General features: G+C 41.9%; 1 protein-coding gene across 4 annotated transcripts in view; it reads right to left on the reverse strand.

The window, feature by feature from the left end:
* Positions 1-408: 408 nt before the first annotated feature.
* shisal1a (shisa like 1a) overlaps positions 409-15617 on the reverse strand; it is a 41622-nt gene continuing 26413 nt past the window's right edge. For 2 of the 4 annotated variants that reach the window (XM_021598942.3, XM_021598943.3), the window contains exons 4-5: positions 13522-13833; positions 409-1155 (exon numbers count right to left, since the gene is read on the reverse strand). In XM_021598942.3, the coding sequence (XP_021454617.1) occupies position 1155; positions 13522-13833 (313 nt within the window). In that variant the 3' untranslated portion in view covers positions 409-1154. Of the gene's footprint in view, positions 1156-13517; positions 13834-15617 lie in introns of those variants that run through there. The other 2 variants (XM_090231292.1, XM_090231293.1) reach the window with 1 other exon arrangement.

Genomic DNA, 15617 nt, shown 5'->3' on the forward strand with positions numbered 1-15617 from the left:
AGGGGAAGACCACTGTGTTCAGTAAGGTTTTATTATGTTGACATATTTCTTTTCCATAGACTTCACCTTGTAATTAAATCTATCCTGCAGAGAGAGCCTGGGTCTACATCCCAAATGGCACCCTATTCCCTATATAGTGCATTACTTTTGACCTGAGCCCTACCAAATGTAGTGCACTATATAGGGAATAGGATGCCATTTGGGATGCAGGCCTCAGATTCAATTCAGTGATTGCTCTGTGTGTGAGATGGTCTATGTTCTCATTTAGGTCAGGGCTCTCAATGGCTATTACCGGTATGGGACATTGGTGCTTATAATTTAAATGAACCAAATTAATATATATTTTTATCATTATTCCTAATGGGTCTCTTTAAATAAAGCCTGGACAGGAAAGGGACTGGACATCAATTTGTGAAGGTTGTAGTAGAGGAAACTTCACCAACTTATGTTTAATTAGAAAAATAATAAGATCACAAAATACACACAAAGGCCTTTTCTGAAGACAGGCTGACACTGTAGAATAGAGATGTCGCTCGATTCAGGTGAGTCTGTCTTCAAGATGCTCATTGTCAACCTCCATGGTGAATCGTCTAGGATGTTTACCACTCATAGAAAGTCCCTGACTAGTTTACTTTAAATACATCCCCACTAGATACAGTACTCCCACAACTTCTTCTGACTACTACTGAATTTAACCCCACACAGCAACCAAGCGCAATCAACACTCAAACACACAAATCAAACAAAGCCCCCTCGTTTGTAACCACATTTTATCCAGTCCACTTCAAGTCTCCATTGGTTTCTTATTAGAACAGTCCCAGCCCATGCAGGGGTATACATGGTCATTTTCAGTGCCTGTGGCCTGTTCCTTAGCAGTGTTTGGGTAGCAGCAGCTCCATTCACCTGGGCCTTCTGTTGTAGTCTAGACGTTTCGTCATACTCTATCCTCCAATGCCCTGTGTGTAGGAGCTCAGAGGAATGGAGGTGAGCAGGAACTGCTAGCTAGCCACTAGCCTCCGTAGGGCCAGCCACCCTGTGGTATGTTACTGTGTCAATAATCCAGGCAGACAGAGACAGGTGTCTGAGCCGTGCTATCCTCTGCCCGGCGTCGCTGCTCTCTACTCTTCTACTCATTCATCCTCTTGCAGCTTCACTCTGAATGGAAAAAAAAGACAGTGATACACTATTAAAACCCTTATAACGATGGTATTGACAGTTCAAGCAACTAAATTAATTAGAAAATATGTTGTATACTCTAGTTTCAGCGTTCTCCGATGTTGTATGTTTGCATTGGACAAGGCCAGTGGGGAAAAGGCAATTCATCATTACTGTTGTTATCTTTTTTTAATTACAATGGAGTGAACAATAAAAGCAACAACCATTCCTCTCTATGGTGCTTCCTCTCTACCCGGCTGTTTTTAGTTTTTTCTACAATATATTTATTAACAATATATTTATTAACAACCCCCCCCACACACACACACGGCAGACTTCACTTGATTGAATTTATTCACTACCCAAACGTTACCACGCAAACCCATTCAGCTGCAGTAGTGGTTCAAAGATACAATGTGAATATGCAGGAAATAGACACACGCTTTGGGGACAAAAGAAATGACATGAAAGATATTTGAAGCGCCCAAGCTTATTTCTGGAGAGAATCTGGCATTAGTAAGTGGTATCTTTATCAGATTATTATGTCACACTGCTCAGGTAGACTGGCAGGCAGATGACTGCTGTTAGTGTGTCTGTTGCCGTATGGTCAAGTTTGGTCAAAGCAATGTACCTACCATACATTGACCATCTGTTGAATCAGAAACCAGTGTGCCAGGCAATAGACTTGCTGATACAGTGCCTTGCGAAAGTATTCGGTCCCCTTGAACTTTGCGACCTTTTGCCACATTTCAGGCTTCAAACATAAAGATATAAAACTGTATTTTTTTGTGAAGAATCATCAACAAGTGGGACACAATCATGAAGTGGAACGACATTTATTGGATATTTCAAACTTTTTTAACAAATCAAAAACTGAAAAATTGGGCATGCAAAATTATTCAGCCCCTTTACTTTCAGTGCAGCAAACTCTCTCCAGAAGTTCAGTGAGGATCTCTGAATGATTCAATGTTGACCTAAATGACTAATGATGATAAATACAATCCACCTGTGTGTAATCAAGTCTCCGTATAAATGCACCTGCACTGTGATAGTCTCAGAGGTCCGTTAAAAGCGCAGAGAGCATCATGAAGAACAAGGAACACACCAGGCAGGTCCGAGATACTGTTGTGAAGAAGTTTAAAGCCGGATTTGGATACAAAAAGATTTCCCAAGCTTTAAACATCCCAAGGAGCACAGTGCAAGCGATAATATTGAAATGGAATGAGTATCAGACCACTGCAAATCTACCAAGACCTGGCCATCCCTCTAAACTTTCAGCTCATACAAGGAGAAGACTGATCACAGATGCAGCCAAGAGGCCCATGATCACTCTGGATGAACTGCAGAGATCTACAGCTGAGGTGGGAGACTCTGTCCATAGGACAACAATCAGTCGTATATTGCACAAATCTGGCCTTTATGGAAGAGTGGCAAGAAGAAAGCCATTTCTTAAAGATATCCATAAAAAGTGTTGTTTAAAGTTTGCCACAAGCCACCTGGGAGACACACCAAACATGTGGAAGAAGGTGCTCTGGTCAGATGAAACCAAAATTGAACTTTTTGGCAACAATGCAAAATGTTATGTTTGGCGTAAAAGCAACACAGCTCATCAGCCTGAACACACCATCCCCACTGTCAAACATGGTGGTGGCAGCATCATGGTTTGGGCCTGCTTTTCTTCAGCAGGGACAGGGAAGATGGTTAAAATTGATGGGAAGATGGATGGAGCCAAATACAGGACAATTCTGGAAGAAAACCTGATGGAGTCTGCAAAAGACCTGAGACTGGGACGGAGATTTGTCTTCCAACAAGACAATGATCCAAAACATAAAGCAAAATCTACAATGGAATGGTTCAAAAATAAACATATCCAGGTGTTAGAATGGCCAAGTCAAAGTCCAGACCTGAATCCAATCAAGAATCTGTGGAAAGAACTGAAAACTGCTGTTCACAAATGCTCTCCATCCAACCTCACTGAGCTCGAGCTGTTTTGCAAGGAGGAATGGGAAAACATTTCAGTCTCTCGATGTGCAAAACTGATAGAGACATACCCCAAGCGACTTACAGCTGTAATCGCAGCAAAAGGTGGCGCTACAAAGTATTAACCTTTGGGGGCTGAATAATTTTGCACGCCCAATTTTTCAGTTTTTGATTTGTTAAAAAAGTTTGAAATATCCAATAAATGTCGTTCCACTTCATGATTGTGTACCACTTGTTGTTGATTCTTCACAAAAAAATACAGTTTTATATCTTTATGTTTGAAGCCTGAAATGTGGCAAAAGGTCGCAAAGTTCAAGGGGGCCGAATACTTTCGCAAGGCACTGTATGATACACTACATGACAAAAGTATGTGGACACCTGCCCGTCAAATATCTCATTCCAGAAACTTGGGCATTAATATGGAGTTGGTTCCCTCCTTTGCTGCTATAAGAGCTTCCACTCTTCTGGGAAGGCTTTCCACTAGATGTTGGAACATTGCTGCGGTGACTTGCCTCCACTTCAGCCACAAGAGCATTAGTGAGGTCGGGCACTGATGTTGGGCAATTAGGCTTGTCTCGCAGTCGGCGTTCCAATTCAACACAAAGGTGTTCGATGGGGTTGAGGTCAGAGCTCTGTGCAGGCCAGTCAAGTTCTTCCACGCCAATCTCTACAAAACTTTTCTGTATGGACTTCACTTTGTGCACGGGGGCATTGTCATGTTGAAACACGAAAGGGCCTACTCCAAACTATTGCAACAAAGTTGAAAACACAGAATCGTCTAGAATATCATTGTATGCTGTAGCGTTAAGATTTCCTTTCACTGGAACTAAGGGGCCTAGCCTGAACCATGAAAAACAGCCCCAGACCATTATTCCTCCTCCACCAAACGTTACGGATGGCACTATGCATTCGGGCAGGTAGCGATCTCCTGGCATCTACCAAACCCAGAGTTGTTGGCCTGCCAGATGATGAAGCGTGATTCATCATTCCAGAGAACGCGTTTCCAATGCTCCAGAGCCCAATGCCGGCTAAATTTACACCACTCCACTGACACTTGGCATTGCGCATGATGATCTTAGGCTTGTGTGCGGCTGCTCGGCCATGGAAACCCATTTCATGAAGCTCCTGATGAACAGTTATTGTGCTGACGTTGCTTCCAGAGGCAGTTTGGAACACAGTAGTGAGTTTTGCAACCGAGAACAGACGACTGTGGGCTTGTGTAGCTTCACACTTCTCGGCTGAGCTGTTGTTGCTCCTAGATGTTTCCACTTCACAGTAACAGCATTTACAGTTGACTGGGGCAGCTCTAGCAGGGCAGAAATTAGACGAACTGACTTGTTGGAAAGGTGGCATCCTATGACGGTGCCACGTTGAAAGTCACTGAGCTCTTCAGTGCAGGACATTCTACTGCCAATGTTTGTCTATGGAGAATGCATAACTGTTTGCTTGATTTTATAAACCTGTCAACAATGGGTGTGGCTGAAATAGCCAAATTATAGCCAAATAGCCACATTTTTTAGGGGTGTCCACATACTTTTGTGTATCTTAGCCACAGGGGGCTGACTGGAAATGACTGTCAGGTGACGGTCAGGCAGACGGCTCAGCTCTGAGTCAGGGCCTATGATTGTGGTGACAGATGCTACCTCGTTTGGTCAACTCTGCTATAGATGACCCTAGCTGGCCTGGTGAGGCAGCCTGGCATGCAGGCAGGCATCACCCAGGAGTTGGGTGGTCCATATGGCACCGGGCCTGGTTGCTGTGATCCGATGCCAAATGTTCTGGTGATAATCACCATGGAGATAGAGCTTCATCTCTCGCTATGGTTAACATGCATTAATATGATATGAAATGCTGCTGGCTGCCTATTCAGTTTTCACACTGTCGATGCTACAGTAGTTTGCATTTCCTGCTGTACAGGAAAATTCTCAGCAACTAAAGAGTGATCAAATTAAGATCCTACATCTGTACACACCAAGCCCTGAGCAGCTTGATCGTCGCTCACATACTGTATTATAAAGCCTAAAACCTAGATTCTGACCTAAATTATATTGCAGTTCAGGTATTTTTTTTATAACGCTCTGAGGCATCATACTAAGTTAGTATCAGTATGGGAACAAGAGGAATCCAAAGAGCAGCACTAATCATAGAAAAGGGAAGGCTCAATCTGCCAACATCACAAAACTGAATCCAGGACCTTTCTCTGGTAAGGGGTCCATCACACATGTGCGATCCGATGGTATCAAGAGAGTTAAGGGTTATCACCCCACCCCTGGGCAGGGACAACTGGCCTTGAGGCCAGGCACCACACCCTCAGAGGGTCATTTTCCCCCCTTAATCATACCACAATCAACTTTTCCCCGTTTCATTTTGTATACATTTTTTATGATATGTACCCATTGATTCTTGAAGAATATAACTTACAAATGCCTCATGAGCTTAGTTCAACAGCTGTACCCTATCAGAAATGAAATTATAAGCGTGTTTTACTACAATGTTTGTAAACAAAGTAAATGTAAACAAATATTATATAGCATCAAAACATGGTTAAACTATACATTTTATATAATTCCTTAGCACTTTCTATGAATTTGAAAGTGGTTCAGTTTCTCCAGGCCTTTCCCTTAGCTTTTTATAAAAACCGGGGCAGAGAAAACACTTTATTATTGTTTCAACTGCTGAATGACCCTTTAATGTAGTGAGCTTTGAAATGATTGGTGTATGTTCATTCTAAAGTGATTCAAATGCATTCAAATGTTAATGACGGTAGTATGATAAACGAAAGAAAATATAAATTGTTCAAGTTTTTTACATTTTTATGTTGACTTTTTGAAAATACTAATATTAATGGCCCAAAATACAAACAAATATAAATACTGACAGCTAGATGCAAAAATGTCATTTCAGCATGTGGTGCTTGGCCTTAATATGACCAGACATTCTAACCAGATCTGAGACATTGTACAGATGCAGGATCTTAATTTAAGACAGTTTGCTGTAGCAGAAAAATAATCCTACAGCAACAGCAAATGTGAATTATTATGTGCATTATAATGAATGGACATTTTTGTAGGGGTTGATCCTTTTTTGTAAGGGGAAATCAAGTCAAATGTGAAATGGAAATTACAAACGTCAGAAGCCTTTTTAAACCTAAAAAGTATTACCTTTTCTGAAAGTTATCCTGCAACAGGGTGACCAAATTAAGATCCTACATCTGTAACTGTCAGGAGGAGATTCCGTTTCATTATTGAGCTCTGAGTGTTTTTTATTTGCGCTGTGCTGGGAGCTTCCAGGAACAGCTGTGTGTGTTTACTGCTGTGTAAAGGCTTGCTACAGGGCCCCAGTGGACCACAATGTCAAAAATATATCAGTTATGTGGCCATGTGTTCATGTGCTCTCCATGCAGAAATTGTCAAAGAAAGCGTACCAAAGCCTTGGATCTTTTTCCTGTTATGAGCCAATATAGTCCACAGCTTCTTATCAATCATGGCATACTTGATACTGTCATGATCCCACTGTGCATATTATTTGTTCCACTTAACCAATGGGGACTTGTTGTCTGTTATCTATATTGGACCCATCGGTTCCTGTAAATACATGACTGTGCATGAGTAACTGATTATGCTTTCTGCTCATCCATGCATTGCGACTCTTCCTTTTAGCTAGAACATACAGTACCTGGTTAAGCATTCTGTATTTGTTTAGGCTGACTTCAATACCTGAACAGCAGAATTTTTATAAATCTATCCATGGAGAGAGAGTAATATCAGATTCCCAGACCGCCTACGCTGAGCCAATAACAGATTTAAGTCTGTGCACACATAACAGCCTTCTCAAGTAGAATCCCAGCTAGAAAATGTGGTTCCTTAGAAGTTGTAGGAACGTACGCTTTTGGTTCCCCATTGGTTCTGGGAACGAAGCCATAAGTTTCCTGACTGAACGTTTTTTAAACTTTCTGAGAACCGAAGTGAACATTTTGCCTGTTCTGGTACTGTTAATCTTTAGGTTGCAGGGAGGTTCTGAGAACATTTTACTATGGTTCCCTGAAAGTGTTCCTGGGAGGTTTTATTAACGTTCTGAGATTGGAAATTATAGGTTATTTGACAGTAACTAAATAACGTTCTCAGAACATGTTTCAGAAAGACTTTTAGTAACGTCAGTGAGATTCAAACCAATGCTCTTCTGTTCTCTATCCATGGAATTAGTCCACTGCGCACCCAGGATGGAGCTGGCGTGCAATGTTTTTTTAAACTTATACAAAGCTGTTCATTTTTGTCTATTCAAACAGACCCCATTTCAAAGGAAACAAGCACTCAATCAATAAGATCACACACTTAACAAGATAGAGGATAGAGATAGTTTTGTTGGGACTGAAAACGTAATGTATATGTTTTTAAATAACATTCTTAGTGTCACGCCCTGACCTTAGAGATCCTTTTTATGTCTCTATTTTGGTTTGGTCAGGGCGTGAGTTGGGGTGGGCGTTCTATGTTTTGTGTTTATATGATTTTATATTTCTATATTTTGGCTGGGTATGGTTCTCAATCAGGGACAGCTGTCTATCGTTGTCTCTTATTGGGAACCATACTTAGGTACCCTTTTCCCCACCTGTGTTTGTGGGAAGTTGACGTACTTTATGGCACTCAGCCTTAAGCTTCACGGTTTAGTTTTGTAGTGTGTATTGTTTTGTTTTGCGTCTTTTCTTAATTAAAGAACACGCTGCACCATGGTCCAGTTCCTTCAACAGTCGTGACACTTAGAACGTTATTTGAACATTACTAATGTTTTCTTGTGTTTTTTTGTGGAAAGTTTTCTTAATTTTCTGAGAACTTGACTTTAAATAGAACCATGGAGAGAATCTGTAGAAAAACATTATGCTGAAGCACTGAAATTCCACAGAACATTGTTTTTTAATACTCTCTGAATGTTCTGAGATCATGACTTTGAATAGAACCATGAGGAAACCTGTAGAAAATTATGTATGTTACGTTATGTACTGAAATTCCCACCTAAGAAACATGGTTCTCAGAACATTATGTGCTAGCTGGGTATCCTGCACCATTAACCAGAGCGTTGTGGGAAGGTTGTATGCAAAATAACAAAACAACCACCATGTTCTCACCAAGCTCTAAGAAACATATGGTTCTCACAACGTTATCTGCTAGCTGGGATTATGGTAAACAGTGTTCCCACACATTAACTTGCCATGCTGCAATTCCTCCCCACAAAGAAATAGATGCAGAGCAATAATCTGATACTTTTGCTGAAGTATTGTTGTGGCAGGTAGCCTAGTGGTTAGAGTGTTGGACTAGTAACCGGAAGGTTGCAAAATCAAATCCCTGAGCTGACAAGGTAAACATTTGTCGTTCTACCCCTGAACAAGGCAGTTAACCCACTGTTTGTCATTGAAAATAAGAATTTGCTTTTAACTGACCTGCCTAGTTAAATAAAGGTTAAAAAAAATCTGACCAACAAACAGATGTTCCTCTAAGTATGAATCTAATTCTCAGCCATTACCCATCATCCTCCCTGTCCCTGGGGTTACGGCTCTGTCGTTTGCAACTTAACTCAAGACCATCTGATGATTGTTTGTGTATTTATTTGGGCAACAAACTTTGGATCCTATTCAGTCACAACCGATTACAGAATTTGCAGTGTAAGACAATAACAATGTTATTTTCATCTCAGACCAGAAAAACAGCTTGTGATTGAACAGAGCCTTTAGCCTCAGTCTTTGAGATTGTATCATCTCAATGTTTGTATCATTTGGAAGAAAACATTTGTTATTCATAACTTGTACAGATTATGAAGATGTCGTACAAATGAATGCTTACTGAAAGCACTCGCTTTGAACTTCCTAAGCCAAAACTCAGCTTACTCTAAACAATCAAACGTTTTGTCAAATATTACATCTTTATTTTCAGAACAAGATCATACTGTTGCTAACACATCCATAACAACCTTACGGAGTCATAATGCAAAGTCTTCACTACCAATCATCTATTACACCAGCACGTATTACCATCAGGTAGCCTATGGATGCTACCTTCCTATAGGCCTACTTTGTCTTTTATCCACAATGTGAATCCTGAGCCAAACCTGATCCATTTTCAAAGACTGTATGTTCTGTGTGAAGCTGTTTCCAGTAGGAGTGAAGCATCCCTGACAGAGACTGATGAGGCCTCTCAGACTGAACGGACTGCTCTCTCTAACAACGGGCCTCTGTGGACATGTCTGGTGGCACAGGTGTTTGACCAGTATTGTCACAGCAAAATAGTCATGCAGCAACATTTAGTCAATATTGTTGCTTGATCGGTGGTTTTAGCTGGCCAAAATTAGGTGACATGGAATACTGTTAATATAACCATGTGCTAGTGCAGGTTCTCAGGGAATTTATGTAAATAATTAAGCTAATCTTATTTTAAGAAAATAAGAGTGGTACAGAAATGAACATTACATTATCTGGCAACAGCTCTTGTGGACATTCCTGCAGTCAGCATGCCAATTGCACGCTCCCTCAAAACTTGAGACATTTGTGGCATTGTGTTGTGTGGCACTTTTTAGAGTGGCCGTTTATAGTCCCCTGCACAAGGTACACCTGTGTAATGATCATGCTGTTTAATCATCTTCTTGATATGCCACACCTGTCAGGTGGATGGATTATCTTGGCAAATGAGAAATGCTCACTAACAGGGATGTAAACAAATTTGTGCACAAAATTTGAGAGAAATAAGCTTTTTGTGTATGGAACATTTCTAGGATCTTTTATTTCAGCTCATGAAACACGGGACCAACACTTTACATGTTGCATTTATATTTTGTTCAGTATAATTAGGCATATATTCATAATTAGGACAGGCTCTATGGACAGGTGTTCCTATGAACATGTCCCACTGGTAGTCACTAGGAATGTGTTCACCGCTAGGACAGATTCTGTCTCAGCTCTCCTGTCTGTGTCAGAACCCTGACTCTGACGGTCTGGTACGGCCAACAAACCCATTTGTCATATCTCTGCTCTCATTAAGTTATCATAGACAGTCAGAGAGAGGGCTTGGCCAGAGAACTGGTGTCTGTCTGTCTGACGTTCTGGCTGTCCGGCTGTCTGGCTCGTAGTGAGAGCTCTGTGTTTTCAATACAAGCCAGCTCCTCAACACCAAGAGAATGTCTGAGACAGAGATTGATCCAATCCTTTGATGAAGATTGAGGTTGTTCTGACTAATATTCTGACTGTGTTGATCCAACCCTTTGATGAAGATTGAGTTTGTTCTTCCAGTTGTTCTTTGAATTCCTTGAAGACAGATATAAAGTGCATTCAAAAAGTATTCATACCCCTAGACTTGTTCCAATTTTTTTTTGTTACAGCCTTATTCTAAAACTGATAAAATATTTTTTTCCTTCATCAATCTACACACAATATCCCATAATGACAAAGTAAAAACAGGTGTTTAGACATTTTTGCAAATTTATATATATAAAAAAATAGAAATACCTTACTTAAATAAGAATTCAGACCCTTTGCTATGAGATTTGAAATTGAGCTCAGGCACATCCTTTTTCCAGTGATCATCCTTGAGATGTTTCTATAACTTGATTGGAGTCCACCTGTGGTAAATTCAATTGATTGGACATGATTTGGAAAGGCACACACCTGTCTATATAAGGTCCCACAGATGACAGTGCATTTCAGAACAAAAACCAAGCCATGAGGTTAAAGGAATTGTCCGTAGAGCTCCAATTGTGTTGAGGCACAAGATTACCAAAACATTCTTGCAGCATTGGAACCACCAAGACTCTTCCTAGAGCTGGCCGCCTGGCCAAACTCAGCAATCGGTGGAGAAGGGCCTTGGTCAGGGAGGTGACCAAGAACTTGATGGTCCCTCTGACAGAGCTCCAGAGTTCCTCTGTGGAGAAGGGAGAACCTTCCAGTAGAACAACTATCTCATCAGCACTCCACCATCAGGTCTTCATGATAGTGTCCAGACAGATTCCACTCCTCAGTAAAAGGCACATGGAGTTTGTCAAAGATGCCTAAACGACTCTCAGACCATGAGAAACAAGATTCTCTGGTCTGATGAAACCAAGATGGAACTATTTGACCTGAATGCCAAGCATCAGGTCTGGAGAAAACCTTGCACCACCCCTGAAGCATGGTGGTGGCAGCATCATGCTGTGGGGATGTTTTTCAGCGGCAGGGATTGGGAGACTAGTCAGGATCAAGGGAAAGATGAACGGAGCAAGGTACAGAGAGATCCTGATGAAAACCTGCTCCAGAGCGCTCAGGACCTCAGACTGGGGCGAAGGTTCACCTTCCAACAGGACAATGACCCTAAGCACACAGCCAAGACAATGCAGGAGTAGCTTCAGGACAAGTCTCTGAATGTTATTGAGTGGCCCAGACAGACCCCGGACTTTAAATCGACCTAATATCTGGAGAGACCTGAAAATAGCTGTGCAGCGACACTCCCTTTCCAACCCGACGAAGCTTGAGAGAATCTGCAGAGAAGAATAGGAGAAACTCCCCAATACAGATGTGTCAAGCTTGTAGTGTCATACCCAAGAAGACTCAAAGCTGTAATCTCTGGCAAATGTGCTTGAAGAAAGTACTGAGCAAAGGGTCTGAATAGTTAGGTAAATGTTATAAACATTTCTAAAAACCTGTTATTGCTTTGTCATTATGGGGTATTGTGATGAGGACTTATTCTTTTTAATCCATTTTAGAATAAGGCTGTAACATAACAAAATGTGGAAAAAGTAAAGGGGTCTGATTACTTTCCAAATGCACTGTATATGTGGGTCCAGGCTGGATGTGTGTCTCCATTGGTTGTCTCTCACTTTCCTCCTCTAAGTGGTGACTGAAGGAGCATGTTGAGACATGATATGGTATAGAGTAGGTGACTGCATGTGAGTGTGGGAAGATGTGACACAAGTGAGTATGTGTGTGTGTGTGTGTGTGTGTGTGTGTGTGTAAGGTTAGAACAGGTGAGGGCATGAGAGTGTGGCGAGGCTAAGTGTTTCTGATTCCCATCATCCTACGAAGCGTTTGGGGGCAATCAAATAAAAGTTTATTGGTCGCTTACACAGATTAGCAGATGTTGTAGAGGGTGCAGCAAAATGCTTATGTTACTAGCTCTAAACAATGCAGTAAAATATAAACTGTACACAGTAATAAAAAATTATACAAATCAAGAAATGTCGGGAACAAATCCAATTAACAACCAAATAGCACTGTAACAGTAATGAAATGGTAAATAATGTTTTGTGTAATTTTGGACCACAACCATTTCTCACATAATTCATTTTGCTGGCACAAAAAGATCCCTCCTTGTCTAGCGTATTTAGTTTTGTCAACAAAAGGAAAGTTTACAGACAAATTAGCTGTTCCCATCAGGCCTGTTGTGCATTTTTTTATCCAACATGTAGGCTACTTTACTTGCATAAAATGGTTGGATGGAAACCTGGTTACAAACATGAAGTTTGTTAACAATTCCAAGAGGCATGAGGGGAAAATTCTACCTTCTCCCGTCCTACAGCCCAGGCTATTTTCCTATCCAGTCCAAATCCCACTTCTCCCAAAATCCCGACTCCTGTCTCACATGAACATTCCTTACTTTATTCAGTAATCCATAGGTTGCATGATCAAAACACCTCTCTCGCCTGCATGATCAAAACACCTCTCTCGCCTGCATGATCAAAACACCTCTCTCGCCTGCATGTCAAGATACCTCTATAACATTTCCTTGCTACTCTGCGCGGTCTCATACTTGCTTAGAGCTTCACTAGAGGATGTGTGATCAACAAATGGTATGAGAGTTTTTAAAACTGAGTTGGTATTTAAACGATTTCCACTCCCCGTTATTCATTAGCTGATCTGCTATCTGTATATGAGATATTCTGTCATTTGTTGAAGGAGGTTATCTAGCAAGCTTAGCAACTTTGGTCATTTGGCTTTTGTTATACAGTTACACAGTTTGTATGATTCGACAACGCTTTGTGTGTCCTGGAGAGCTCTCTGTGTTTTAAATGCTTCATATGTTCCCGGGACTCTAGGGATAAATCCGATTTATTCCCGGTATTGAAACTTGGTCTATGCTGGAGATGCCAAATATTTTCTTAGGGAGAAATATTGTGCTGATGGTTTGCTATGGTAACTTTCACTTAGCAACATTGTAACATTCAATGAGACATAGAGCAAGACAACGTGAGGTGATGAACCCTGAGGGAGAATGTGCTAGGCTCCCTTGTGCTTTCTGCTGTATATAATTAAATCATGAGCACCAAATGGCATTTGAAAAGTGTTACTTTCCTGATCCTGACAACTCTATACAAGTCCATACTGTTTAATGCACAATGAGTCTGAATGGACATCCACTGTGTGACGGAGTGACTCACCAGACGGTCGGTGTGTGGTAGGGGAGGAGTGTCGGGCTCTGGCCCTCGCCTCTGAGGCTGTGTCTGGGGTGGTGGTGACTGAGGGCCATGGGGTGACCCTGGGCCTGGTTCTGGGTCTCACTCTCCTCTCCTGGGACCGGCCGGTGCCACTGGCTCCTAGCCTTCTTCAGCCAGCGCCCACCCAGACCCCACTTCTCCAGGTAAACCCGACACAGCTCATAGTTCATGGCCGAGTAGTAGAGGAAGTCCAGGGCTAGCAGCACCATGACGAAGAAGCCATAGATCCACACTCCTACTAGGGCTGTGTAGTTACTGTAGAGAACAGATAGGTGAAGAGAGAGACAGAGTGAGAATGGCGTGAAATATAATTCAAAATATTTGTATGTTGCATTTCAAGCATATTTTTTTTGTCATTTGATATTACGGTAAAGGGAGTGCTTTACTGAGATGTAAAGGGCACTCTCAAAGCCTATCCATTTTAATAACTTCATTGCTCTTCAATATTTTGTCCCATTATTCAACACCAACACATTTATGTATTTCACACGCCATAAGGATTTATGTGGTGCATTAAACCATTTGCGGGATTCACTCTCCAATCCATAAATCGCTGCAAGGTAAAAATGAGTGCAAATAGTTTCCAATTACACTCTACCTCCACGAACAGCGTTATGAATGAGACTTGTAATAAATGTCTCGGGGATGTGTTACTACGATGATGGTTTTACGGAGCAGAGCTGTGCATTAGAAAAGGGACTACCCAGGAAGACACTACCCATTCCTATTAGAATACAAAACTCCAAAGTCGACATAAAATTATCATTCTGACCAAGAAAGACAGTCGAGAGAGGATACTACGGCCAAAGTGAGGTTTATCATATGGCGGGAACACCAAAGCTTGATGATTAGTTGATTATTATCAGCTGTGTAGTGCTAGGGTAAAAACCAAAACGTGCACCCCTTGGGGTCCCGAAGTCCGAGTTTGGGAAACCCTGGTCTAATGCATAACATGCTGACCAAATAGCTCCTTGGATGGTGTTGTAGATATTTCACAACACCAGGAATAATAAACCCACCATGGTCACTAGCTTTGCAACTGCACTCAAACAAACCCAAATAAAACCCCTGTTTACCTTGTCTCACTTCCCTCGCCGGGCCTGTGTGACATATAGCTGACTGTTTGCATAGCTTAGCAGTCTATGGTGATGTGTAAATCTGTCTGTTTAAGGGCAGTGGGGCTATTCAGGAGTGTATTTAAGTGAACCTAGAGTAAGCAAAGGGGACTGTTTGGACAGCTGTCTGTGTGGAGAGATTGATGAGAGCAGACTCACCACACAGCAACAACAAATGTTAGACAACGTTAAACAAGGCAACTTTCCTAATGCATACACATGAAGTCATCACCTGCTAATACCAGTACATGGTTCAATCATAAGCTACAATAATAGAATAGCTCATGCTCCTAACAGTAGACAGAACGCTCAGAGTCTCAGACCCAGAGCTATTGCCAGTTTAACCTGGGGCCAGTGGTAAATATCACCACTTCAGCTGTGCAGTCCAGAGCGGAGGAGGATGAAATGTCCTCCTATTATGTTATCAGCCACTAGATGAAATATCCTGACCTGCCAGAGGGGCTGTGTAACTGGCCATAGAGAGCACCCGCTGAGAGGGTATTAGAGGAGAGAAAGAGAGAGTGCATGAGAGAGCGCACTCTATGTTTCTGTTTGTCAGGGAGTACTTCTACTGAGCTCCTTCACACTCTGGGAGGTCATTCCTCCCTGTCTGTTCTCTTACTGAGCTCCTTCACACTCTGGGAGGTCATTCCTCCCTGTCTGTTCTCTTACTGAGCTCCTTCACACTCTGGGAGGTCATTCCTCCCTGTCTGTTCTCTTACTGAGCTCCTTCACACTCTGGGAGGTCATTCCTCCCTGTCTGTACTCTTACTGAGCTCCTTCACACTCTGGGAGGTCATTCCTCCCTGTCTGTTCTCTTACTGAGCTCCTTCACACTCTGGGAGGTCATTCCTCCCTGTCTGTTCTCTTACTGAGCTCCTTCACACTCTGGGAGGTCATTCCTCCCTGTCTGTTCTCTTACTG

Source organism: Oncorhynchus mykiss, chromosome 4 (genome assembly GCF_057628025.1).
Source record: "Oncorhynchus mykiss isolate SJ-2025 chromosome 4, ASM5762802v1, whole genome shotgun sequence".
Classification (NCBI taxonomy): domain Eukaryota; kingdom Metazoa; phylum Chordata; class Actinopteri; order Salmoniformes; family Salmonidae; genus Oncorhynchus; species Oncorhynchus mykiss.